The following is a 27,567-nucleotide window of genomic DNA, read 5'->3' as shown; positions in this document are numbered from 1 at the left end:
TCTATACAAATATTACATTTACCAAAATTGTAAAAAGGAAAATAAAAATAGAGAAGATACAGCTGAGACTGTTCTCAGTGGGATGGATGGGAGCCGGGCAGCCGATCGTACGGCACCGCCAGGCTAATGTTGTAGTTGTAGCCGTACGACTCAGCGAAGTCGGACCTGCAGATGGGCAGGATGTGATCCTGTGACAGCGCGTCCTCAGAGAAGTCATAATGGCAGATGACTCCTCTGTGTCTGAACCATAGAAACAGCAATGTCAGCAACAGAATCATCTGACATGCCACAGAAAGCAATGACATTTCTGAGAATGTTAGTGAAATAAAACAGTGTTAGATTTAATTCATTCATCCATTAATTAATAATGATCAGTACAGTTCAGCATCACAAGGCCTCTGTGCCTCTGGTTGTCATTCATTGCCATTTTGAGTGAGCAGAGCTCTCAAGTCTCACGCATTTCAAAGAGTTCACACGCTCGCATGCCACACATGACATTTTCATCACCGTCACCGCATAATATCAGAAAATAGTATTTATTGTTGCCGGGTCAATACACTGGTGGCAGACCCTGATTCGCACAGCTCACACAGCATTTACACTGCTTGTGTCTCACGTCTGCTCTGCATACTATGTGGTGTCAACACAGAATGTTATTTTGTTATTTTGAAAAGTAAACCTGGATGTTTCATTTCCTGTGCTGAATTCTGCTGAATATATGCGGGGGTGTGGCCAGAGGAAGATGGTTGGCGACAATTAAGCACTGGGATGAACCAGCTAATACGTAAAAATTCTAATGTAATGGGAGGTGTTTAGCCAGAGAGCCAGTACATATGCCCATTTTTATCATCAACAAAATACAGAATTCAAATACCTGGATCACTGAATAACATTACTAGATAACCATATACACTAGTTTTAACCTGAAAAAAAGTGGTTTAGGGGTTTAGTTACACAGGCCATTCATGATAGCCTCACCACAAGAAGGCATCATTTAGTGATGTTGATTATTATTATTATAATAGGATACTAAAATATCCATTCACGCACTAAAAATGTATTGTAATGCGTGAAGTTTGATGTAAGAGTTCCAGGTTAAAACAAAGAGAAAGAAGAAGAGTGTGGGAGTGAGAGCAGTGACCTGCGGTGAGCAGTGAGGTCGTCATCTGTGATGCAGGCCCCCCGCGGTGACTTATCATCTGGGATGTTGGCGGTTACCAGGGTGTTGTTGTTGAAGTGTATGTGCCTAACAGGATGCCTGGAAGACAGATCAACAACACACTTCGCTACCAGAAGTACAATATAAAGCACATTATTCATGGAAATATGGCCGCAAAGATGCCGGACAGGGCCTTTGACTGCACAGCATCTTGAGCCCAAACTTGTTTAGTTAAAGCACAATGTGACAACGGAAAATATTGAATTACTCTAAATTAAGACAGAAATTCCAACATAGGCCAAATATAAATGTTGGCTCCCATAGCAGGTTAGATTCTGCTAATCTGCTATGGTTGCTTCTTGAAAACATTATTAAAAGTAAGATTGTTCATGTTTCGGTGCAGTTTGAGGGTATTTTTGGATTTATACCAACACAGTAGGTAGTGGTGGGGAAATTACCTATGGAAGAGAAGATCCTACTAAAGGGAGGGTTGTTGTCTTTTCTGTGCTAGTAGAGATGGAGAGATTTCTACGCAAAAAGCCCCTCGTAATTACGTAATTGTGAGGTTGAAGCTGTGTAAGAGACACAGTGCCATGTGTTTTACCACATTAATGACCATGAAATCAACCAGAATCCTGTTTAATTGAGGTGATCATTTGTGAAAAATGAAAACATGGGTTTGGATAAACAGCCAAATGAAAACTCTGATCTGAAAGCAGAAAACGGTCTCACCTGTTGTGCATCTCCCAAAGCTTCGTTCCCATCCTCAGCTCCCACACACACACCAAACCTTCGCCTCCGCCGCTCACGATCTTCCAGTCGTCCACCTGCACCGACGTCACGCCCAGGTGGTGAGCGTACAGAGACGCCACAGAGGAGCCACTTCGAAGGTCAAACACTCTCACCCTGCATCACAGCACAGAAACACAGATGCTTCTATTCATTCATTGTCTATTGTCTATTAATTCATTTCATTCATCTGTTTACAGCCTAATTAGACACAGTCCTTTATCCCCGTGTGTACAGTTAGGCACATAAATATTTGGACATCGACACAGTTCTCTTTATTTTGACTCTATACACCACTACAATGGATTTGAAATGAAACGAACAAGATGTGCTTTAACTGCACACTTTCAGCTTTAATTTGAGGGTATCTATCTATCTATCTTGTTCAGTTCATTCACATTGCTGACTTTGAACTCTCTAACTTCTTTAAGGTTCTTTTAATAACACAGTGTTTATGTGACACAAACATGTGTTTCAAATGAGCACCAGAGAAGAATACCAGAGCACAATAACAACAGTGATTTCCAGTCAAACTTCCTGCTGACAAGAGGCGGAGATTTCATACCAAGACGGCACCAGAGAGAGGTTTGTCACAAGAGTGCATTCATTCACAGACAAAAGCACATTATTCGGTGTTGGAGGAGCAGCAAGAGAACTGAGAACTGAAAGAGCACAGAGAAATAAAGGCTGAAGCACATAGTTTCTGCCTGATGTTATAAATGCAACATTTCCTTGGAGTTACATTTGTGGAACACATGGCCTTAAAGGGACAATGTGTAGTATTTATGGGTTTATATAACCCAAAATCCACTTTTTTATACATAGTATGTGCTCCTGCATTGTCTAGTCGCTGTATAATAGTTTTTGTTTCATTTTCGTAGTGTTTCAAAAAGTCATGTAAAATAACATGGTCGTGGGCTGCGGTTGCATAGCCACTGTTAGCAGCGAGACGCCATGTTTCTACCGGAGCCTGTAAGGACAAACGCGAGAGAACAAATCAAGCGTCCACTCTCTACTTACTTCACCTTTAAGATAAAGAGGATAAACCAAGACAGACACGAGAAACTTCATATTATGGAGATGGTGTTACATAAGGTTCATTTTGAATGGAGAAAAATCAGTAGTTAGTGTTTAATATGAAGTATTTGAACAAGTGAATGAATGAACATGAAGACTAAAAAAAGAAAATAATGTATACAATGTTTCAGTAAAATAAATGTGGGCACAAAATAATGTTGCAATGACATGAATACAATCTCCTGTAAATTCTGTTGTGTGGGAATATAATTTAAAGGTGAAGTAAGTAGTTTATAGTGCCATCTAGAGGAGAGGCTGAAATTTACAACAAAGAACTGCTACTCTGCTCACCCCCTCCCTTCCCTGAGCGCTACGGTATCCTCAGCTGGTCAAATGTCGTCCTCGTCGTCTTTCTCCGTGTCAGCAGATGAGGTTCGTGAGGCGAGGGAGAGGGCGAGCTACCGCGGCCGTAGCAGACGAAGTGGAGAGAGTGGAGGCGGGACTTCCACTACAAGTAAAGAGACGCTTGATTTGTTCTCTCGCGTTTGTCCTTACAGGCTCCGGTAGAAACATGGCGTCTCGCTGCTAACAGTGGCTATGCAACCGCGGCCCGTGACCATGTTATTTTACATGACTTTTTGAAACACTACGAAAATGAAACAAAAACTATTATACAACGACTAGACAATGCAGGAGCACATAATATGTATAAAAAAAGTGGCTTTTGGGTTATATAAACCCATAAATACTACACAGTGTCCCTTTAATATCAAGAAAACAATAAAAAATATTTATTTCAGTAAAAACAAAAAGAAAATGTATAGATTTTTAAAGTAAAATGAACTATATAATCAACATGATTTTCTCTTTAAGATCGTAGTCTTAAAAGCAGTTTTACCTATGACTTCATCCGACATTGAATTGATTCTAATATATCATAATGTATTTGTTAATTACATATTTTGCATTAATGCAATTATGTTTCCTTTTGACAACTCTGTTCTTTAATCCTAGTAAATGTTGTGTTGAGATACATACTTTGTATGATAATCATAATCATTAAGTCACTGGTAATTGTGTATTTATGATGTAAAAAAAGCAGGATTTCTGGGTTTCATGAGCGACAAAAGCTCATGGGACCTGCAGCTCCATCTGTTGTCACTGTGGCTTCATTGCAGCTGAAAGCATCCAGGACATGACTGTATCCAGCCTCCACCGTCCTCTAAGACTTCATTAACATAATCCAATTCACTGTGGGACCAAGATTTCATTTCAGAATCAGAGTTAAATGGCTAAACAGGCACCACAGTTGTCAGGCTGCGTGTAGTTAGTTTTGTCTGCTGAGTGGTGTTACGTGATGGAAGCACACGTTTCAACAATAAGAGCTGAACATTACGGTGCCAACCATAGGGAAGGGTTCATCTGAAGCTGGAGGCAGCAGAGAGATTTCAGTGGACAGACTCCACTTCATTAGAGAAGAGAGGAAGAGGCTCCTGAACAGTTACAGTCTAATGTAAACCTGGGATTAGCTAACTTCACATGCTCCTGGTTGATATTTCAACATTATAACACATTTTGAACATTATGAATAAGACGCCAGTACTGTATAAACTTAAAATCACTATGATGCTGCTAATTCACATTCTAATACAGAGTTTTTTCCCCCAGACCGTTTACAATAAAATGTGTTGTAATTGACAGAAACGCAGTAAAGAGCAGTGTAGGTCTTTTAGTCTTTTTGAAGGAAGTGATTTTTATCCATGTTATTTCTTTATTTCTTTAAATAATTTTTTTATTATTATTTCAATCCCAACTTCCTGTGTTGTTGTGGGAATGAGACATGTATTTGAGATCCACTGTCTGATGATCCAATCACACACTTATCTCTGGTAAATGAGTAAAAACTATAGATTTTATGGGTGAAGTGGCCCTTTATAAACATGTTTTTTTCCTTCAGGAGTGTATTGGATCAAGACTTCTATATTATAATGCTGAGTGGTAAAAGAAGAGTTTTGCAACGTGGCCATCGCCATCCAACCGGTAACATTTAGGGTGGTTTATTGGCAGCAATGGAATATTCTACCCATAAGTATGTTTGTATAAGTGTATCATTGCTTTGAAATAAAATAACTTGGTTTATGTAGCCTTAAAATAAGCATTTTCTATGTACTTTAGGCAAGGGCCATGATTTATGGAGGCCACCATCTGGCACTACATTGTTTCTACAGCAACCTGAAAGGACAAACCGGTCAGAGTTTCTGGGTTTGAAACAGATACTTACTCCACAAATGAAAATCAGACTCGGTGAAAGAGCATTTACATAATGTCTGTTACTGTATGAAGGCCACCGTAGTTCTCAGACATGCTTGAGAGACATGATTGAAGGAGTCCTCAATTTGTTGCACTCTGTACTTCCAAAATTAGATGTACCTCATTATTACACAGTGGACCTTTAAACCAAGAGTGCATGAGAGGGTGAAAAGGAGTCGTTGAAGAGTGAATCTTTCTGACTTTTTTATCATCTATTTGACTCGAAATGGGATCATGCTGTATTGAAGAAGACATCAAACTTGTTATTGACCCCATGAACACCTCACGTTTCAGGTACTTCTACAGTGGCTTCACTTTCTGGACCTGTGGAAACCTAATCCAGGTCCATGTACATGCTACAGTGCTGATATCATAATAGGTGCCCAATTACTATGGGTGTTGCACTCATGAATGTCCCCCTCTTACTGCATCAGATGTTGTGCTTTACCATTAACAGTGACCTGGCCTTTTTCCACACAGCCCTGATCAAAACCCATTTGTTCACAGGAGCTCACAAAAAGAAGAACTACATTAGTCTTTGGCCTGAAGCCACACTGTTCGAGGGCCAAGATCGCCGACTGTCCCTCAGTCCCTCTGCGTTTCATTTGTCCTCGACTGTGCGCTGCATCAGGTGAGGCCAAAAAGGAAGAGCCAAGCTGTGTGTGAATGTCTCTGAACACTGCCACACATTTCACAGAAAGAAAAGACAACAAATAAAGCACCAAGGAATTGGGCAAATTACCCACCGATGCTTTGGCAAGAAGTGAATACATCATTCAAAAGCTGCTTCTGGTGAATTGTTTCTCAGAGAATGCAAAACATTTTTTTCTTGGCTTGATATTGTATCTTTGATGAAGCACTTTTTTGTCTTTGTACATTTGCTAGGTGTCATAACTTGTATAAAGACGGGTGGATGACGTGACTCTGTCTTCTGCTTTAAGCCAACTACTTAACAGCCAGATGGATTGGTGCTGAATAGAAACAGCGGGGCAGCTTCAGAGGAAGGCGTGCCAGGGACTTTTCTGCTGCCAGCTTCTGCACCGCAGCTACCGCTAACAAGTGCAGAATAGATGAGAATGGCTCTTTTATGTTCTCATCTGGAGAGCCAGGTCAGCGATGCAGCAAGTGCGTGCACACACATCCATGCTTGTGTTGTCGCTGGATGAGATCAAGATGGCCAGATTTCCTTCACTACAACACTCCAGGTAACAAAGGTGACCGTCTTTATTTGAGGACGTGTGAGTATTTCAATGCCTCGCTCTCTTCTCTTTCACTTGCCGCTTTTGAAATCTTTGTTTTCCAAGGCAACAGACATGCTGAGAAGTGTGAATAATGCACCGGAGCCTTTACTTTTTACACATTTTCTAAACACCTGTTTTCCACTGAAAGTAGCCTCAGCTTTCCAACATCCTTCATCAGGCGCTACTATGAGAAAACAAAGTTAACAAGCTCTCCTCTCAGGTTAATATTTTTGGCCTAGTTTTGATGTTTTGGGGCATTGTGGTGAAGCATTGTCAGCACTGGTTCCTAAAAGAAGTTTCTTGGTTGGACTTCTGGTTTCAGTTTGCATGTTCTCTCCCTGTGTGTGAGTTTTCACAGAATAAATCAACTTCCTCACCTTGCAGCAACACCCGTGTATGCATGGGTTTTCTCTGAGTACTCCCACAGTCTAAAAACATCCAACCATCCATTCATCTTCCACTGCTTTATCGTCCACATGACAGGGCCACATAGCGACAAACAACCACTCACTCTCACACTCAATGTAAAGCATCCAATTAATGCAAACTATCTATAAAGCAAGTTGCGTCTGTCTGTCTGTGACAGGCATATCTCGCTGACCGTTAGTCAGATCGCCCGAAGACTTTGGATATGGGTTGAGCATGGCCCAATGGTGTGCATCCTTGATTTTCAATTTTTTTGGAGTAATTTTAATTTTCGCTGATTTATCATGCTACACCAGGCAGGCAGCAGCTCATCAGCAGCAGTTGTGCTGTCTGGAGTGGAGAGGTGGGAGTGAAGAGGCTGTCCTCACAGTGGGTGCGACATTTTCACACGGTTCAAAGCAGAAAATGGTGTTATACTGAAACAGCGAAGTCGGTGTCCATTCACCACTATGCGAGCACATGCTACTACTTTGCGGCTAACTTGGCGAACCTGTTTCCAAAGGTAAGCTAGTGGGGCTACAATTAGCATTAGCGTAGGGCTAACATAATGCAAACACTGTGCAACCTCATTAGGCACTGGCGTGGCTGACAGTCACAACAGCTAGCTACACTAATGCTAATCGAAAATGAAAACATTTGCGTTGTGCCTAATGAGGTTGCACTGTGTTTGTATTATGTTAGCCTCTACGTTCCTTATCATGCATTACCATAACTGAATAATCTTCTTCAGCTCCCACTACAGGAATACATACTTCCTACGGGCACTGCACTAGTAAGCGATAGTGAAAGGAAACACGGGAAAGAGAAAGAGAGAGAAAATTGGAATGACTAAACAATAAATAAACATCTAACCCACTTCTCAATCAGTCTGTGAATTGTTTAAATATGTCTCCTGTACCTCCTGTCCTTGTTGCCACATACGAGCAGGTGAGGAGGGCTGTTCCTCAGGTTGATGCAGGTGAAATCTCCCGGTGAGCTGCCGAGGCATGCCGCAGGTTTTCTAGTCTCCAAGCTGTAGACGTGAATCTGAAAACCAAGAATCAACAAAGACTTCAGATGTCCAACTAAACATAGTGCATTGCATAGGTTAAAGCTTTAGAGCGTGATCAAAAACCGAACCACAACCATCTTAAACATACTGTATATAACATACTGTATAAACCAGCACAAATAAAGGAAGTTCTACTTAAAAGCCCATGCATATGCATCCCTTTTATGAAAAGGTTGCTATAGTCTCACATTTCAGAAATGGCCTCAGATAAAGTAAAGTGACGCTTGATTTGTTCTCTTGCGTTTGTCTATACAGGCTCCCGTAGAAACATGGCGTCGTGGCAATGCAGTAGCGGCCTGCGACCATGTTATTTTACATGACTTTTTGAAACACTACGAAAATTAAACAAATATTATAAAAAAAATAAAATATTATACAGCGACTAGACAATGCAGGAGCACATAATATGTATACAAAAGTGGATTTTGGGTTATATAAACCCATAAATACTACACAGTGTCCCTTTAATATCAAAAACAGAGACATTTATTTCAAATTACGTAAATAATAATGCCGACAACAAGCTTATTGACCTCCATCAAGGTATGTTGGTATATGTCGTCGCCTGTCTGTCTGTTGGCAACATAACTCGAAAAGTCACAGATGGATTTGGATTAAATTTTCAGGAAATGTCCACAATGGGACCAGGAACAAGTGATTTCCATGATGACTGACCGGAAAAAGACGTGCGTGACGTCATGTTTACGTGCCACGACACCATAGTCCAGGCACCGTTTACCAGTGAGCTCCATTAGCTGCATTAGCTCCTTTAGCGCCGGTTAGCACGCCTACAGTGGAACTGGAGTGATTTGTTTATTAAATCAGAAATCAGTCATTTAGTCGCCATTGAAGCAGGTTTTAGTGGCATTTTTTCCAGGCGCTTCAGGACTTAATGGGTTAAAAGACGGTGAGGTCATACAGGACATGATATTAAGTGGGGGGCCGCATGTAATCGATTGGGGGGGCCACATATGGCCCGTGGGCCGCCAGTTTGACACCTGTGATTTGTGTGTTTGAGTTTCCAATTTAACTAATCCCAAAATCTTCATGTTTTTGGACTGTGGGAGGAAACTGGAGAACCTGGAGAAAACCCACGCACACACCGGGAGAACATGCAAACTCCATGCAGAGATACCCTTGTTCCGACTGAGTTGTAAACCCGGCTAAACACTACACCAGCTGGGTGGCCCAACTTTAACATCTCACACTTCTCTTAGTCCATAATTTATAAAACTTAATTCCAGCTTCTTAATCAAGCCAAAGGTATTGTCTCATAAATGCCGTATCACAATCAGATGTAACCAGCTGTAGCAGTAGAGTAGATTAAATCAAACAAATGGACAATCTGGTCCATAGCCAACACACTTCAACTTGACATCTGAGGTTCCCCCCTGAACAGGATTCACATATCCTACCTATTAATTCTCCATAACCTGCACAAAATGGCACTACACTATGAGACAGCAGGGCAACACTGCAGTGTAAGACAATAATATTGCAACGATAAATCAGATACTGCAGTGACGCAGTGACAGTTCATTAAAAGCACTTAAGCTTATAAGCTAGCTTGGTGAAGGAGAGGAGATCAACATAACGACAAACTTCAGCAACAGTCATGGACATCAACTCAATGACTGCAATTAACTTTCTTCATGCAAATTGAAATGATGTCATCTGGCGCTCATCTAATTGGTCAATCAACGGCTGGGATTTTCTCATCCAAAACGAGACAGAACAAACAAAATGGCCCGCCAAGCAAAATTTGTTTGTTAATAATTAAATGTATAAAGAAATTAAAGTGAGGGAGAGCGATACTGAGAGACAGCCATGATAAGATAAACACATTTGAAGAAAAACGATGAGGCATGATGTAAGTCTTGAAAAGGTGCCAATAGTTTTTGTGTCCCTCATTTTGGCCAAGTAGAGCATTATTTGTGCACCACCCTGGAGCAAAGCCTGAATCTCAGCAGACTTTGAAATGACAGCTTGATAGGATTTGGACGCAGGAAGAGAGGTGGATGAGCTGAGACAGAGGGGGGACGAGGAGGAGGAGGAGGAGGAGGAGGAGGAGGAGGATGGGTGTCCAGAAACGAGGTTTGGTTTGCTGCTGTCAATGAATTACTGCAGGGAGACATTTTTATTAAATATCAACCCAATAAAGTGAATCCATGTAAGTGAGGGAAATGACATTGAGGACTATTTAGAGTTTTGACGAAGAATAGTCATTAGCATGACCATAGAGGAGTTGTTAGGTTAATGTACTTGCTGGAGGCGAGTAAAGCTTGCAGACAAAGGAAACTAATGGCAGCTTGCATTGGGATGTTAATGTAGTTACCAACAAAGCATTTGGCAATCACTGTGGCACTTAAAAGGAAACCTTTTATGTGGCCGTTTGGCAAAAGTGCAAATTTCAACCTTTCTTTTTCATATTTATGGTTGAGATGTGTCTACTTGCACCACAGACTTCACCGATTTAGGGTCTGCAAGTCCGTAAGAGCTCGCAAGAGCAGGCTCGACTTTAAAAACATAAAATCGATACACCCCACCCCATTCTGTCAGCCCTCATATTTAAGCATCCTCAACAAACTGGAAGTCATCTCTGCAGAGATCATCATCTCTGCAGAACTAGAAATCTTGGCAGCACTTTCCGTTTCTCCGTGGCTCGCCCACTATCTTGTGGCTATTATCTCTGCTACTGTGGTGTTCACCTCTATGGTTTGTTGTGCAGCTTAAACGTGCACTGCAAGAGCAACAGACAGGTACGCCAGCCAATCATTGTCTTCAAATCGGCTGTACTATTGGCTCTCAGTGGCCGCCGCACACCCACATCTAAACAAATATGTATTTCAGACCAAGAAACCATGTGAGTAAACAGAGATTAGAATAGTGGACCAGGTTTGTGGCTTCATGTCATTTGGTATTTTTCCAGCTCATTTCACAAAAGTGAGTGCAGTTATCAGGATCAGAAATTATTCATGCAGATATGTCTTCATTTTTCATAGAGAATATTCTCACAAGTGTAATTCCCTGAGAGTAGATAAGTGTGCATGTAAAGTCACACAGCTCATTTCACCCTGGTGGATTCAGGTCCAAAGAGGGGGGAATCATCACATTGCCATTGGTTCCCCCCACACATTTCACTAGGGATGTGAATCTTTGGGTGTCTCACGATTTGATTCCAATTCTTAGGGTCAAGATTCACTTGAAAATCGATTCTCGATTATTATGGCAAATTATGGCATCAAAACAATACCGTTTGTACAAGATAATTTGATTTTTAAATAAATAAACAATTAAGCAATAATGAGCAAAACAATCTTATTTATTCATTAAACAAATAAGATTCCAATGATGTGATCACACAAAGGCAAATCTAAGAAAAAAGCTAACATTTATTCATTCAAAATAAATAAAAACTTTCAGTACTTACTGTAGAAAAAAATAACTTGCATAAAAGCTTAGGCTGGCTGCCTTTTTCTACCAGAAGTTACAAAATAACTATACACAAATAACACAAACTGGTGTTTTGTGTGGTTTTTCAAAATAGAAAAACCAAAAAAAAAAAAAAATTTTTTTTCGATGTTTGAAATTTATGAATCGATTCAGAATTGTGAATGATTAGAATCGCGATTCTTATGTGAATCGATTTCCCCCCCACCCCTACATTTCACTAGATAGAAAGTGTGTTCATGTTCTGCCACAAAACAAGTCCCATAAAGAACTAATTAATTATTTAATATTAGTTATCACTGTAGAAATGTATACTGAGGTTTGTGGGTAAATAATAACATATCCTCAAAAGAAAAGTGTATCAACATTTTAGAACAATTGCAAATCTTTAAATAGACAGTATGTATCTTTTTAATATCAATATCAGCGTCAACTGCTAACACTTAATAACGACTGGGCTCTGATAATTGTACTCACACTTATAGCCAACAAGTTGATTTACAGAGTTACATCCATACTTTTAGTAACAGTATGTCGCATAAATGCATATGTAAGACATTAAATCATTGAATAAGTCTTTGATCCAATCATCCAGCCATGTGTGGGCTATACATCCACGACCGTGGCCGGATAGTCTGACTGTGCCAATGCCAGTTTGTGTGGAGCAGCCAGCCTGGAGCTGGGTGAATGCCTGCTTACCTCCCAGTCCAGACTGGCATCTCACAAGCACAGGAACACGCGCACACGCACACACACACACACACACACACACACACACACACACACACACACACACTATGACAACAGCTACAAGACAAAGACACAAGCTGTGATAATGCTGGCCAGGCTATGAAGCAACATTCATCCTTTAAAGTGTGAGATTTTGAAACAAAACTGCAGCAAAGTCGGTGAGAATCACATGTGGTCGGGTTCATCTCATTCAAAATGCTGGAAATGATTATCACTCGTCTGTGATGGAAGGAGGTGTGAAATTACTTCCCTGGATGTCACCTCCATGCATTTTGACAGATTTTAATGAAGCATATGTTTTCTTACTAAAGGCCACATTAAAAAAAATGTCTGGCATCACCAACCGCTACAGCTGTTCATTCACTTTGTTGCACTTCCAAGCATGTAAAGTGTGACAGACAGGCTAATTAAGTTTGTAAAATATTTTAATTAGTACGAGAGGCTTTCTGATCAAAAGATGTGGGGAGTTTGGGCTTATGTCGCCATGGAAACAAGAAAGTTTCAAAAACGTGCACAGGAAACTTGACTTGCACACTTGAAAAAGAAGTTAAATCAACTGCATTGGGACAATATACGTCCGGAAAAGGATTAGGGCCACACAGGAAAAAAATATTTGAGTTCTGACTTTAAAGTCAGAATTTCTGAGTTTAAAGTGAGTTTTAAAGTCAGTATTCTGAGACTAAAGTCAGAACTCAAATATTGTTTGGCCCTAATCCTCTTCCGTATATACACAACATGAGGTTAAATAAAAAAAAATATATATTTTATATTATTATATATTTAAAATATTCAAAAGTTTGAAGATAAACTTGAGATTTATATCTAAATGAACACAAATATGCATAAATCCAATATATGAAGTCAAATAAAACAACTCATAAAGCATATTTAAGAATAGTTTCATAATATTATTGCTGTATATCAGCAGGTTTGCTTGATAAGTGCAGGCCATTCACTCTGTCATTGCTACTCTCGCCTTCATCCACTGTGTGGTGCTTTGACTCTGCTAATGTGCTGAGCTGCAGCAGTGATGATGTCACTGTAGCAGCTTTGGCAATGACCTGGAAATCACAAACAAAGACAGCAGCCGCTCACACTAACACTGACGAGTGCTAACAAGTCACAATATTATGTTGGGCTGATAAATACATAATCGATTCAATTTGTTCTATGTCTGGCCACTTAATATCAAGCTATAATGAGTTATATCTGTATGTTTCTGTTATCTTAATAGATTAATATCATATATACGTTTATATCGTAAAACTATTCTTCTATGAAATTAAGGGAAATATCATCATAAAAAGACTATTCTAATGTCTTTTTCTCACACATGAGCCGCCCCCTACTGACCAAACTAGAAATTACCTTTTTGGGCCCCACAGAGGCTTGGATGGCTATCACCACCTGTCCAATCTTAACAGCCACTAATATGGACACATCTATACTTTGAAGCAGCTTATTCCAGGATCTATTCACATATACAAAAGAGACAAGCGTATTGAGGGCTACATATTTGCCTCGTGATCCCTAAAGAATAGTTGGTCTCATGGCTCTGTGTGCTTTCTAAGCAAAGACTTAAGAGTTAATTAGGTGCACAGGTCCGTAGAAACACAATATTATTAGAAACAAACAGATGTAGCTCAGGGATCGAGGCTTTATTAAAGAACACTTTAGGCTGTAGTAATTAGGACCAGGGCCCAAGGTGAGCTTGTTGCTATTTAAGTTGACTTTTTTCTACTATGAACAAATCCCCTGCAGGTATATCACATTATTTTCTATCGGGAACATGAGGGGTCTAAGGGGACACAGAATAATGCCCCGAGACACGGTTAATATTTACCGAAATGAAGAACAACCCTTGTTTGCGGAGCATCAAATATTCACATCATTTTAAATAGGTTTAGCTTAGCTGCAAAGACAGCTTGATACAGCTCTGTAGCATTTAAAGAGTAGTTTTTTTTAGTGCTTTGATTTGATTTAGTGATTTGTCCAGGTTGTGCTCATAAATATAAAATGTCTCTTTCAATGTCTCAGATAAGCAGTCAATGTTGAATGCAACTTTCAATAAGATTTAGGGGTACCAAATTATGGAATGCAATTACACACTCATATTATTTGTTTTTATATTATGTTTGTTATTGTTTGTATTTTCTGTAATTATATATAATTTGTTACTATTAGCTTGTTATCACTTGTATATAGAAATAATTTTTTGTATGTTAACTTTGTGTTTTCTTTTAATATTGTGAAATTTTAACATTAAGGTAGAGGCTTCAAATAAGCCCACTAGGTTTTCTGCCTCCTGCCGTGTATGTTATTTTGTATTCTTTGTCAATCTTTATGTATTTTTTTAAACTGCACAAAATAAATGGATGGATGGATGTCACTGCAGTTCACAAATACACCTTTCTGTGTGTATACGATGTATTATTGTCTTTTTAACCGCTAACCAATTTCCACTTTTGTGGACAATACAGATTATTATTGCTGTTATTAAGATGTTTTATGCAGAAACTACAGATAGAGTGAACCTACCTTGTTACCTCCGTCATGCATTGCCCAGCCGGCACTCTTTACCCCAAGAGCAACATGGGAGTTGGAAGAATCCAGACAGGTAACAGGATGGCCATAGACAGAGTGGAGGATCCCTGGCTCGTCTTCTCGTGGGTCCAGCAGGAGAACGGCATCTCCTGCTGCCACTGCCACCAGGGGGGACTGCTGTGCCCTACCTGGCACCAGAACCAAGCTCTCTACCTGTCGCACAGACACAATAGACTTCAAACTGTAGTAATATTACAACAATTGAATTCAATGTCATTATTTTATCCATATGTGCTGGAGAATACCACATTTGGATTGAAGTCATATCATTTCTAGTTGCTCATAATTTAAAGGTCCCATATTATACCCTATTTCTCCAAGTGAACCTAGTTCCCTGGTGTCCTAATGAACATGTCTGTGACATGCGTTGGTTAAAATACCATAAGGATGAAGCATCACAGCAGTTCAATCATCCTGCCAAAACAGCCCTGTTCACAACGCTCTGTTTAGTAGTATCTCTTTAGGTCCACCTTAAAAAAAAGTAAAACGAAACTTAAGGGACAGGAATTGACATCAGCCACAGAGGCTACTGGGAGCTAACAGCAGTTAGCATTTGGAAAAGTGATCATTAGTAGGCTCTAGCAGGCACATAAATCCTCTGAGGCTGGAAGTTTGTGTATAGTCCAGTAGCAATAGGGTTACACCCGGAACAAGTTGAAACAAGCTGAATTGTTCAGGATATGTTCAGAATACCTTAGGAATGACATACTAAAAGTCCCCGTGAATCCCCCTTGTGCTCTCTGAGATATTCAAGATGCGTCCAAAATGGCCACCATTTGGAGATTTTTCCATATCTCAGGCTAAAAACCTGATACAAATGCAATTACAAGGTCAAAATATATGTTTTTTAGGGTAAGAAAGTCAATTTCATCATTAGTTTCTTAAATGGACACATTTCATAATAATAAATCACTTCAGTCATCATCCTCATCATCAGAAATTGGTGTCGATTCTTCAGTTTCTCCCTCATCATCTAGTAAAGATCGCATTGGTGCTGCATTGTTGCATGTTTGACCACTGCACTTTGTACACAAGGCAGAGCAGTGTACCCCCATCTTCCTGCAGCCACATGACACTCCACAGTCATCTGCTCTGCAGCCACAAGAGATCGTGTTGAGCAGAGTGCCTGGAGCAATGGGGCGGTCAGTTTCAAGTGGAGTCAAGATATCCTCCATTTTCCATCCCCAATCTGTTTGCTGCAATGGCCTTACCATCCATTCCTGAACAATGAGATATGTTCTGAATGAATGTTGCTTGGCTGCAGCACCTGTTGGAGGCAAAGTTGCCAACTGGAAGGACGAGGAAAGTGAAGTTCTGCTGATTGCCTTATTGTAAGCAATGTATCAGAACTGATCAAGTGATTCACAACTGGAAGCTCCATAGCTCCATGCAGCATTGATGAATGTGTCAAGTAGATCACACTCTTTCTTCTTATGCACCAGATTGAATGCCTGACCCCGGATTTCCACTGGACGCGTTACAGCCGCGGAACGTCAGCGGTGCGGTTCTGCTACGACCTCTGTCCACCAGGCGCTTTACAGCAGCAGCGAGGTGCCTTGGGAGCCAGCAGTATTCACGGAAGATCGTGCGATAATCTCGAACAGACGCGAGTTCGCGAGATCCCGCGACAGACTGTGTGCATAAAGGAAACAACAACACAGCTTCTTTTCATTCTCCGAAGTGGAAGAACTGTTGATCTGGCGTCTCGTTGTACATTATGACTCTCCGAGACGCTCTGATTAATTGACTGGTGTTGACGTAATGTTGATGTGAAGTTGTGACAAATTTATGCAGTTCAGCAGCGGCAAAGGCAAAAATAGAACTGCTACCTATCTATAGCGCTGCAGCACGGCAAGCCGCTTCTGGGACGCTGCTGAGACGTTCCGCAGCGCGTCTGGTGGAAATGCTCTCATTGGTTAGAATGGAAGCTATTTGCAACGGCGACCGCGCCACTGACGTGCTGCGGCTGTAACGCGTCCAGTGGAAATCCAGGGTTACGCTTCCCTTGGTGATACAGAGCAGATACAGTGTCACATCCAGTTATAGCATGTAACACCATCAGATATGTGCTCCAATGCTCCCTTGAATGCCATGAACCCTGTACACAGTTGTGGGGTTCTTGCAGCATAACATGTAAAAGTCCATGTTTGTGGTTGCTTGAGCCACCAGCATTACCAGCAGGTCAGTGTCAGTTCCAACAACAACAACTGGTTTGATTGACTCTGTCAACGACAGAGCAGTAGGGAATATCAATACATCTGCATCAGCTTGTGACTGCTTCACCTGAACACCTGCTTGACTCAGCAAGTCACCAAGCATCTCTATCAAACACTCATTGTTGTGGCTATTTGCTAGAAATGCTGCCTGAGTTGTTGTGGTTGGCATGTTCTGATCAAATAAGATGTCACTGGATGTGGACTTCTTTGCCCTGGCAGTTGCTCTGCTGCCTTGGTAGAGATCATGCTGTAGCCATAGTGTTTCAGGATATAGGCAATGTAGCAATGGCACACATCTCCGTAAGTAGATGGCCGTGGCCACACCACAAACTGCAACAGATGGCCTCCATCTAGAACAAACTGGCAGTTCTTTGGAATGTTAGGTTGTACAGGGGCAAATGACTTGAGAAGAGTACCTAGAACACTCTTGGTTGTCTTTCACATGACACCATTATGAAACAGGGATGGAGGTTGAGGAGCAAGCTCATATGACATGAACTGCTCCATGTCAGAACTTGTCTTTAGGACGCAGGTGATCCTGTTGAAAAAGAGACTGGGATTCACTACCATGTTTTGTCCCCTGACTTTGATGGTGTTTTTATCCCCTATAGTCTTGACTTTGTCAGTGCGATGCAGTGTGACTTCTGCGATGCAACTTTTTTCCTGTTATCCTGGAGGCTGCAGCCAGACCAATCTGGACTGCATTCTCACAATTGATGGATGTGTCAGCTATAACAACAGTAGCTATAGACTCTAGGTGATCAGGCTGGTAACCTGCAAATGTTGGATGTATCTCCAGCCACTGCATAAAGACATCATAGTCTTTGCTGTCTTTAGCCTGAGTAGATGATCGGAGATCTTTGTGTTGTTCAGAGGTAGCACTATGCACACCGGTGAACTTCTCCAAGTTCTCACTACACTAACTAGCATAACTCATCTTTCTACATAAAGCTAAATGGTAAAAAATTACAATGAACTACCTGTTTATACACAAAAAACAATAATCTCCCAATTTACATAATATGAATCTACATACTAAGTCAGTAGCTGAAAATAATTGAAAATCTGAGGGGTTCAAAAACACCAAAGTTTTGAAGCGACTTTATCTGAGCCTCCTTGAGACTGCACAGATGTATTTGGTGTGATTGGTGCCAAATAAAAACTAACATATATTAAAGACATTGTAGGATTAGACAAAATAATGAATAGCATTAGACAGGCCACTCTTTTTCTAAAAAATTACTTCAAAGTTACAAATGGGCTTAATTGGTGCCTGGGCTTAATGGGTACACTATGTGCATTTCATGTCATTGTCACATTAATGACCTTGTAATCTTGGTTAACTTTAATTTTAGCAGTGTGTCAATGGTGAATTTGGATTCCTTGTATGAGAAAACATATATATTAACATTTTTATTGCATTTGTATTATGTTTTAAGCCTGAGATATGGAAAAATCTCCAAATAGTGGCAATTTTGGACGCCATCTTGAATATCTCAGAAAGCACAAGGGGGATTCACAGGGACTTTTAGTATGTTATTCCTAAAGGTATTCTGAACATATCCTGAAAAATTCAGCTTGTAACAAATTTGTTCCGGGTTCTACTCAATTTTGAGCTAATGCTCTTGGACTAGTTAGGACTCTGTGCTGCACTGTGGAGCCAAGAATAGAACTTTTTTCGCAGACTTTGTGGACTTCCGGTTTTCGGATACTATTGCCCTCACCGACTCATAGGGCCTGCAGAGTCCAAAATATAAGGATTTAAATGATTAAAAAGTTGATTTTGCATAATATGGGACCTTTAAAGTGGACCTAAACCGGAAGGTCCAATTAACGCTGTTTTTTAGTGCGTCATCACCTTGTTTACGAAGCCCTGAATTTTCGAAACAAACAGTTCAGCCACTGCTGAGAACGCTGTGTTTTATTGTAATCTCCGGCTCAGCGAGATCTCTGAAAAATCCCGGTCCGGTTACGTAAACAGCAGTTCTCCTGAACAGCAGATCCTCCTGCTCCAGGCACTATTCCGGGCACATCCGGTTGCGTACATTGAACCGCAGAAGAAGAATAACGTCCGTTGTGGAGGTGTTTCACGAGCGACAGTGTCTTCTGACTCCGGGTCCGACTCCGGGTCAAAGTCATAAAAGGGACTGCGGCGGGGAGTCGTGAAGAAGCTATTTTTAAACACTGTTCAAACAATGTTTTGATAATGAGTAGCAGTGCATCCACCGTACCAGAAGGGGGAGCTGCGCTTCTGAGAGCGGGTGTGCTGAATATGTCACTTCCGGGTATTGACCAATCACAAGACAGTAGGCAAGGCTCTACGCTGGCTGGCCAATCACAACACACTCTGTCTTCTGGGTGTGAGATTTATGTCTGAAATAATGTGGCTGAGGAACCGTCAGAAAAGAGGGATTTTATCGGCAACTAGTAGGTTTTTGACCATAAAAACACGTTAATGTATGCAAGTAGACCTCCTTAACTAACATGTGCAACAGGACCACTCTATGTGAGCTTTAAATATTTCCTAATTTGCTATAACACATAGAACATGACACTAGTGATGGGAACGGCAGTTCATTTGAGTGTACTGAATCCCTAGAATCTGTTCATTAAAATGATTTGTTCACCGAATCGTTCAGTGCTTAACAGGAGCCCAGTGCCCTGCCACATGACTCATGTCCTCCCTGAGTGCAGTCAGTGAGTGAGTGACAGCGCGAACGAGATTCACGTCCTCAGCCACAGTTCTCCAGTTCTCTGTGTCAGTACGTTCGTGGGTCAGTGAGTGAGTGACTACACTCGTTTAATTGCAAAACAGCATTATAATAATGTTAATAATGATGATGATAATAAAAAAACAATAATACTTAAATAAAAAGTAAAAGTTTAAAAGTATTATTATTATTTTTAGTATTCGTATTATTATAGAGGCACCTAGAAGAATACTAATATGCACACATTTGTTATTATTTTAAATCTTGCAGCTATTGGTGAGTCTCTCTTCTGTCTCCTCTCCTCTCATTACTTTATGTGTACCTAAGTCTGTTAATGGTGTGTGTGTGTGTGTGTGTTTAAGTATCTTGGATTTAGTCATTGTGTACTTTTTTTTTAATGTATATTTGATTTTATGGTACGGTGGTGTGTTTTTTTGCATGTGGGTGAACTTAAACTGTATGGATATGCAGTAGTTCCTGTTGGCTTTGCGTGTGTGGTGGGGGGGCTACTTGTCCATTTTGCTTGGGGCCCCCAAATTCCTTCAAACGGCCCTGTGTGTGTGTGTGCTTGTTTTCAAGTGGCATAGCTTGACTCAACATTAGCCATTAGCTTGGAGAAAAGGACGCCAATTTGTCACCCGTTTCTGTAAAAGTCTTCTACAATAGACACACAGCAGTGTGCCGCGACTGTTTCGTTGAGGACGTGAATCCGTGACAGTTCTGTGTTTGCGAATCATGATGAGTAAATGACAGCACGAGCTGCGAACGTGATTCATGTCCTCCTCCGTGACAGTTCTCTGTGTCAGTACGTTCACGAATCATGAGTGAGTCAGTGAGTGACAGCGCGAACAAATCACATCCTCCATATACAGTCTTTCTTAATCGTCCCTCCCCGCTCGCCGCACATTGGCTGGCGTCGTTTGCCGAAGATTCACGAGCGAGTGACGGCGTCGGCGAACGACTTCACAAGTGATTCACAGAACGCGGCAGTTCCACTCCTGGGTGCCACACCCGCTGCTGAACTCAATTGAACTAAGAAAGGAACGAATCAGTTCATGAAGTTATCCCATTCAGTTTGTTCACTCAAAAGATCAGTTCTTTCGAACGTATCGTTTGTGACCGACACAACACTAGATGACATAATGTTCATGACCTCCACAAATCCAAAGATGAAATCTGACATTTGAATTGCGTGGTCAGTATTTTACATCTAACTATTGCAGATAAACACAAGACCAATGAATCGTCTGCCTTTCTGCTACATACATGAATCAAATGATCATTATCATCCAAACATTCCACACATCAGTATGGAACACTTCATACACATTCATCTGGCCGACTCACAGTTTTGGGTAGCTGAGACTGGCAAAGCGTCTTCCAGTAGCCACGATCATCGGTACAGTCGAGGCGAACGTCAGGTCCAGCAGCGGCGGCCAGCACAGGACTGTCAGGGCTCAGGGCAAAGGCCTGGATCCTTCCTGGTATCTGGTAGTGATGGATGGGCTCCCCACCTGTCTCTGTGCTCCACAGGTCCACACAGCCTGCACCGAGAAGCACAGTGAAATAAAGTCTAAGAGCATGCACATCAAAGGCAATATTGACAATAATATCCACAATATTTATTCAATTGAAATGTTCATTTATTTGTGATTCATGCCAGTGTTTTGTCTCAGCTACTTGAGCTGCCCAACATTCCCTTTCCTAACCCTAACACAAGATACCAGGTCCTTTTGTGTATTCAAATTAGGCCTGGGCGATATATTGATTTTATCAATTAATTAATTAAAGTGTTTTGTTACGGACGATTTAAAAAAATAAAAACATTGATTATTTACTACGCCGTCCGCACCTTTTGCCCTCAGGAGCTTCCATGCGGAACCCTGTATTTTAGTCCAGAGACTGTGACAGACATGGAGTCTGTGCTACAGTCATGGAGGACGTATTTAAAATATTTTAATTAACTGACACTGAAACACTGTGTATGTGTGTAAAATGTCATGCATTTACGCATAGTACATAATATGAATATATTTTAAGTCTTTAGTAGTTTAGTAGTTTTTTAGTAGTAAAAAATGGATTTAAATAGAAAATCGAATTATTTTATAAATAAATCAGGGATTATATTTTTATCGCCCAGCCCTAATTCAAATTATGATGTCTAGACTCAACTTTGCACCTAAATACAACATCCTGCAGGATACCTCTGTGGGGAGTCGGCCCCGATACCTGCAACAGACGAAGGGATGTGAGAGGGGTGTTCCTCAGGTATAAATATTTAGGTCTCCCCATGCTCGGGGTCTTTCTTCATCTTTGACCACTCGTGTGTTGATTGACCTTTTCTTTGCAAAGAAAACAAAACCTTGTCGGCTGGCACAAGTCTCTATTTCATTCTTCACCAGCAGCACACACACACACCATCATCATAAGCTGCAGCAGCCACTGTGCCGTTGACTTGGACGTGACAAGCATGTGGTCTGGGCTCCATGTTGGCTGATAGGCCGTTGGGCTTAAGGTACGAGGCTTTGGCGTCCCAGTGCAGTGTATCCCACAGCCTCACATCACCAGAGGTGTACCTAAGAGACAAGAACAGAAACTTTACTTGACACAAATCTCTAATGGCTATTATAGAATTAGTTTCCATTTATTTCATACCAGACGTCATTCTTTCACCAATGAATCATTTCCTCTCTCACACCATCCTCCTTTGGCCACTCTGAAGTGTCATTTGGGCAAAACATAGCTGCTAATTTAACGCCACACTTTTGAACCACACTGATCATAAGGTAGCTTGATTTACAATATAGAGCAGAAAGGAAATGGCCTAAAAATGTACATGTAGTTGAATAAATCAATGCTTAATCTCACAACGATGCTAGTGTTTCTCAAACTTTGTAGGAAGTTTCACATTTAAATCTGAAATTCAAAAATTAATTTTACATTTTAATAATTAGTTAATTGTCAAAACATTTGTTTGTTCCAATGTGAGTTTTTGTGCAAAACAAGACATTTTAGAAAACTGTAATGTGACATTTTAGAAACATTACAAATCATCTCATTACCCAGCCTCTATACCTCAAAGATAATGTTTAAAACAACATGTGTTCATAAGACTGTGACATTAAACTTTTTTGGATCCAGACTGTGACATTCAGCTGTTGAACAACACTTCCTCCAGTGTTAGTGATGAAAACATGGTCCTACTCTGCCGCATATATACACACACATAACAACACAGTTAACCTGTGGTTAAACTTTTGCTCCATCGTGTTCCATTTCTCCTCCTCTGATTTGTTCTTCACTGGAGTCACTGAGTTCTCACAGTGGGAGACGACAAAGTGCCAGCGTTGCCACCTCCACAGATACCATCATGTCTGAGCAAGTATCCGCCTCACAGCAGCCGGGTGTTTGACACAATGACAGCGTGTGTCAGAGCGAGTGCACCTGTGTGTGCGTGCGTGCGTGTGCGTGTGCGTGTGCGTGCGTGCGTGTGTGTGCGTGCGTGCGCAGCTGGCATTGTAGGGTTTGGCAGGAAGTTAACAATAGGAGAACACTGTCATCTAATTAGTACATGACCTCAATGCCAATAATCAGCAGACTGATGATGAACACTTTAATGTGCACGAAACTTTGTGTACAGGTTACCTTCAAATTCACACTTAAAGGGACACTGTGTAGTATTTATGGGTTTATATGACCCAAAATCCACTTTTTTATACCCATTATGTGCTCCTGCATTGTCTAGTCGCTGTATAATATTCTTTGTTTCCTTTTCGTAGTGTTTCAAATTTCAGCCTCTCCTCTAGATGTCACTATAAACTACTTACTTCACCTTTAACTTGTCATCAAGGGTCAACAACAAATGTCTTCTGTTGAATTTTAAGAGACAAGTTTAATCCTACCCATTCTCTAATTAACCTGATTTAATCTATCAATCCAATTGTATTTATATAGCCCACAGTTTACAAAACACAGTTTGTCTCACAGGACTTCACAGGGTTAGTAACATATTCTGTCCTTAGACCTTCGACCAGGGTAAGGAAAAACTACCAGGGAAAAAACCCTTATAACAAGGAAAAAAGTAGAAACCTTAGGGAGAACCACAGGTGAGGGATCCACTCCCTGGTCGGACAACATTTAGACAACATTGATTATTGTCTCGTTAAAGCTAGGGTCTGGAATTTAAAAAAAGCTTGCAATATAGCAGGCTGCACGTTGAAAAAAAAATGCATCCAATAAATAGCATTTCCTCCTTTCATCCCTGTTGCTATCTGTAGTGGAACTGGGAATTCTGGTTCTGGTGTTGGGTGCAAACAGGTAAGCAGGTCTTTTTTTTCCCACAGATTTTTTTTTTTTTATGGATTTATTTTATTTAAATGTATTAATTTAATGTCTATGAGGACATGAAGAGGGTGTCAATGAATTACCAACCTCATCGTCTGACAAATTCAAATATTTGGACTGATTTAGGGAACGTAGAAAGAGCGTGTATAATGCCATGTTCACAAACTGATTTGGAAGTGCATGTCCTACAGCTGCTAACGCCAAAAGATACAGATCATCTCCACTGTGGAGATGCTGCATATCTCAACAAGGCTCCTGTGGGTCCACACAATCTATCATTGGGTGTGTCATTTAGTCTGAAGAAACAGCTGTTTGAATACTTCTCCAAATATTTGTAATAATGCTTGAGGTTACTGAAAATAAAATGTGCAAACTTAGTGTGGAAAAGAAAATTTGTCATATTTTGTGAACCAGGTGTGGTCTTTATTCAGTTATTGTAAGGTTATTGTCTGTTATGTTCATCAGAAATACAAAAAAAAGAAAAGTGTGCACTTCGATCATCGGTCAGTATTGAACTGTACCACTGAGAAGACATTTTAGGTTTATATAACTAGATTTTTGAAAATACAAACACAAGAAACGAGGCAGATACATACAGATAACTTTAAGTTGGTTCCTTGTAACTCACCCAGCCAAGACAAAGTGGTCAAAAGAGCTGATGTCACACAGCACCTTCCCCAGCTCGTACTGCAGCTGGCTGATGGACCCAACACGATTCTACACAAAGCATATTACCAAAATATTAATATCAGGAACAGTAAATGTTTTGTCTCTCAAAAATGAATATTTCTCTCACTTCTACCAAAGGAAAACCACCTTGCCTATTATAAAAAAAAACAAAAAAACATTTGAAATGATGTTTATTATGTTATGTGTAAAATAAAGTCAATTGTGCTTTACTATTACATATACACACAAGCTTACTACTGTGGGTCATAAAGTGATTTGTTGCCCACCTTCCAGTTGGAGCGCACAGTTTTGGCTGAGTTCCTGCAGTCTCGCAGCGTGCTCTTCCAGCAGGGGGAGTCAGACATGCTGGCGTCCTGGAGATAACCCTCCTTGGAGCAAATCTTGAACCATAAAACACTATCTTCTGCGAGGACTCTCCATGCTCTGCTCACCTGGGAAGACGTGGGGCAGCGTAACCGTGGATTGAGTCGGCATACATTACATGCTCACAGTGCGATCACTTCATTTGTTTGTGCTTAATAAGCCCAGCCAGCAGACAAATGCACAGCATGCTGTGGAACTGCCACACATAATATCATTTACCAATCTATAGTGAATTACGGCACATGAGGTATTCAATCTGCCCTGAGTAACGCTGCATGTATAGGACAGTACAAGATAACTGGATTTTTACCGTGAAGAGCTCAGTCTGCTGTACAACAGTCCCTCCTTTTACTTATGTAGAAATATGCTACTTTTTATGATTTTATCATTTCTAATGTTTTGTTCAGTATCTCAAACTGCAGATTATAACCACAACAAAAGCCTGAACTAAATTTGACTTATTCTTCTAGACGCAGTTTGAAATATTTGTTCTAATCAGATTTCTAGAAATTATTTTCTGTTTCCTCCACAAGGAGTTTTCATGTATTTGATGCCTTTGAAGATTTTGTTGTATCTTTTTTGCATAGTCTTGTAGAATACGTTCTTTGTTTGTATTTAATCTGTTGTATATAGAGTCTGTTTAAGCCTTATTTTCTTGTTACTATATTTTTCACACACCCAAACACCAAAGCAATTTCCTTTCATTTAAAATATACTTGACAAAAAACCAGATAGTGTGTCTGTCTGTCTGACCATCTGTTATTTAGCAATTATTCAAAAATGAAGGCCCAAATGATAAACTAGTGGATCTGGAGTGAAGGAGTGGATTTACGAGACAGGGCATTTTCATTTTCAATTTGTGATAACATCGATGAACAGGCACAATTTGGTGCAAATGCAGATCTGTGTCTCTTGGTAATGATAGTGGTTTGTGATCTTAGAGCACTTTAACTGTCATTATCACTGAGATTCATTTTGACACTTCATTGGGATAAATTCTGTCTGCGGATTAATATGGTCCAAGCCTTTTATCTGTATGTCATTACAAAATAATCTAAACTACATAGCTGTTGATTTAGTGCGAGGCTCACTCTTTTACTTCTACTCCTTCATTATCTTCTTACCTGTGCACATCGGCCGAGCTCAGTGCAGTCCATATACCGGAAAATCTTTAAGGCTAACTCGTACGGTAGCTCGATATCGAAGAAAGGAATGTCATTGACTTCATTCTGCAGAGGAAAAGAATGCATAGAAAAATCAAACCCATGAACTTCATAATTGTCCAAACAATAGTTGTTTTTGTGGCAAAGTACATGGATCAAAGTCCTGATTTAGGAGGATCTATCCATTTTGGCCCAGCATTTTATTGTATTTTCTTAGACCACTAGCTACTCTAACTACTTTATTTTCTACTTGGCAGCTAAATGTAGCAATTATCTTCCAAAAAATTCTATTGTACATGTTATTTACCAGTGTCCAATTCAATTTAGATAATGTCAGACTTTAAGTCTCTCAGGAAATACTCCATTCAGTTTCAGATTAAGGATGAAATATGAACTGAATTGAAACCCAAATATCATGATACAGATCCAGAGTGACAAAATCATCATCATATTTAGTTTTCTTTGAATATATATATTAATTTTATATGAAGTGGATTTTTGACTTAACTTTGATTGTTTATTTCTACATAAATACACGGATCAGCCATAACATTAAAAGTGAAAAAAGTATGACCTGATTTTGGCCAACCAATATTATTTCATCATCATCATCATCATCATCATACCAGATCCTGAATGAGCTGATCCACCAGCTCTTCTTCTTTCTTCACCTTTCCCTGAGGCTGCTGCTGCACGGAGGCGGAGCACACATTGGTCCTGGACTGATACTGTCTCTTCCTCCTTGTCCTCTCCTCCTGAATCCTGTCCAATAAAGGACTGGTCCTCCCGTCCAGCAAACTGCGAGCAATGGACACATACTCCGGCTGATCCTCTGACTCTGCCGCCGCAGCTTCTCCTTCTCCTCTGCCCTCTTCCTCCTCATTGCAGCCACTCTCTTCTGGAACCGAAGGACTGCCGGTATTGTTCAGATCATTTAAATCTTCAAAATACCTATTTTTCAAGTCTTTCTTGTCGCACTGACCAGAGGTATGACCAGAGGTGTCCCCAGAGGGTGCAGCAACAAGTCGTCGCTCCCCCTTACTCGTTAACTCTTGTTTCCAATGCTCCCTGAACGCAGCAAGTTCGTCTCCGGCCATATTTCTCAACCATCGTTCACGAAATAAAACTTTACATTAGAAAACGGTGTCCTGTAAACAGCAACAATTAAAATAAAGTAACATAACATAACACAAAGACACCTTGGTCGCAAAACAAGTCTTGTCCGTCTTCGTAAACAGTCCGAAGAGGGACAGCGCGCCGCGTGACCTCAGTTCCGCTACTTT

General features: G+C 40.5%; 1 protein-coding gene across 1 annotated transcript; it reads right to left on the bottom strand.

Moving 5' to 3' along the window:
* Positions 1 to 74: 74 nt before the first annotated feature.
* fbxw8 (F-box and WD repeat domain containing 8) lies at positions 75 to 27,381 on the bottom strand (the record flags this gene model as incomplete). Its single annotated transcript, XM_083904497.1, has 11 exons — positions 75 to 240; positions 1,142 to 1,258; positions 1,892 to 2,065; positions 7,841 to 7,968; positions 14,732 to 14,950; positions 21,072 to 21,268; positions 22,143 to 22,300; positions 24,697 to 24,785; positions 25,025 to 25,189; positions 26,246 to 26,350; positions 26,911 to 27,381. 11 exons carry the CDS (start codon positions 27,379 to 27,381, stop codon positions 75 to 77), a joined length of 1,989 nt encoding a protein of 662 aa, XP_083760623.1.
* Positions 27,382 to 27,567: the final 186 nt, after the last annotated feature.

Source organism: Microchirus variegatus, assembly GCF_963457635.1.
Source record: "Microchirus variegatus genome assembly, chromosome: 18".
Classification (NCBI taxonomy): Eukaryota; Metazoa; Chordata; class Actinopteri; order Pleuronectiformes; family Soleidae; genus Microchirus; species Microchirus variegatus.
This window is presented reverse-complemented; position numbering and strand designations above follow the sequence as displayed.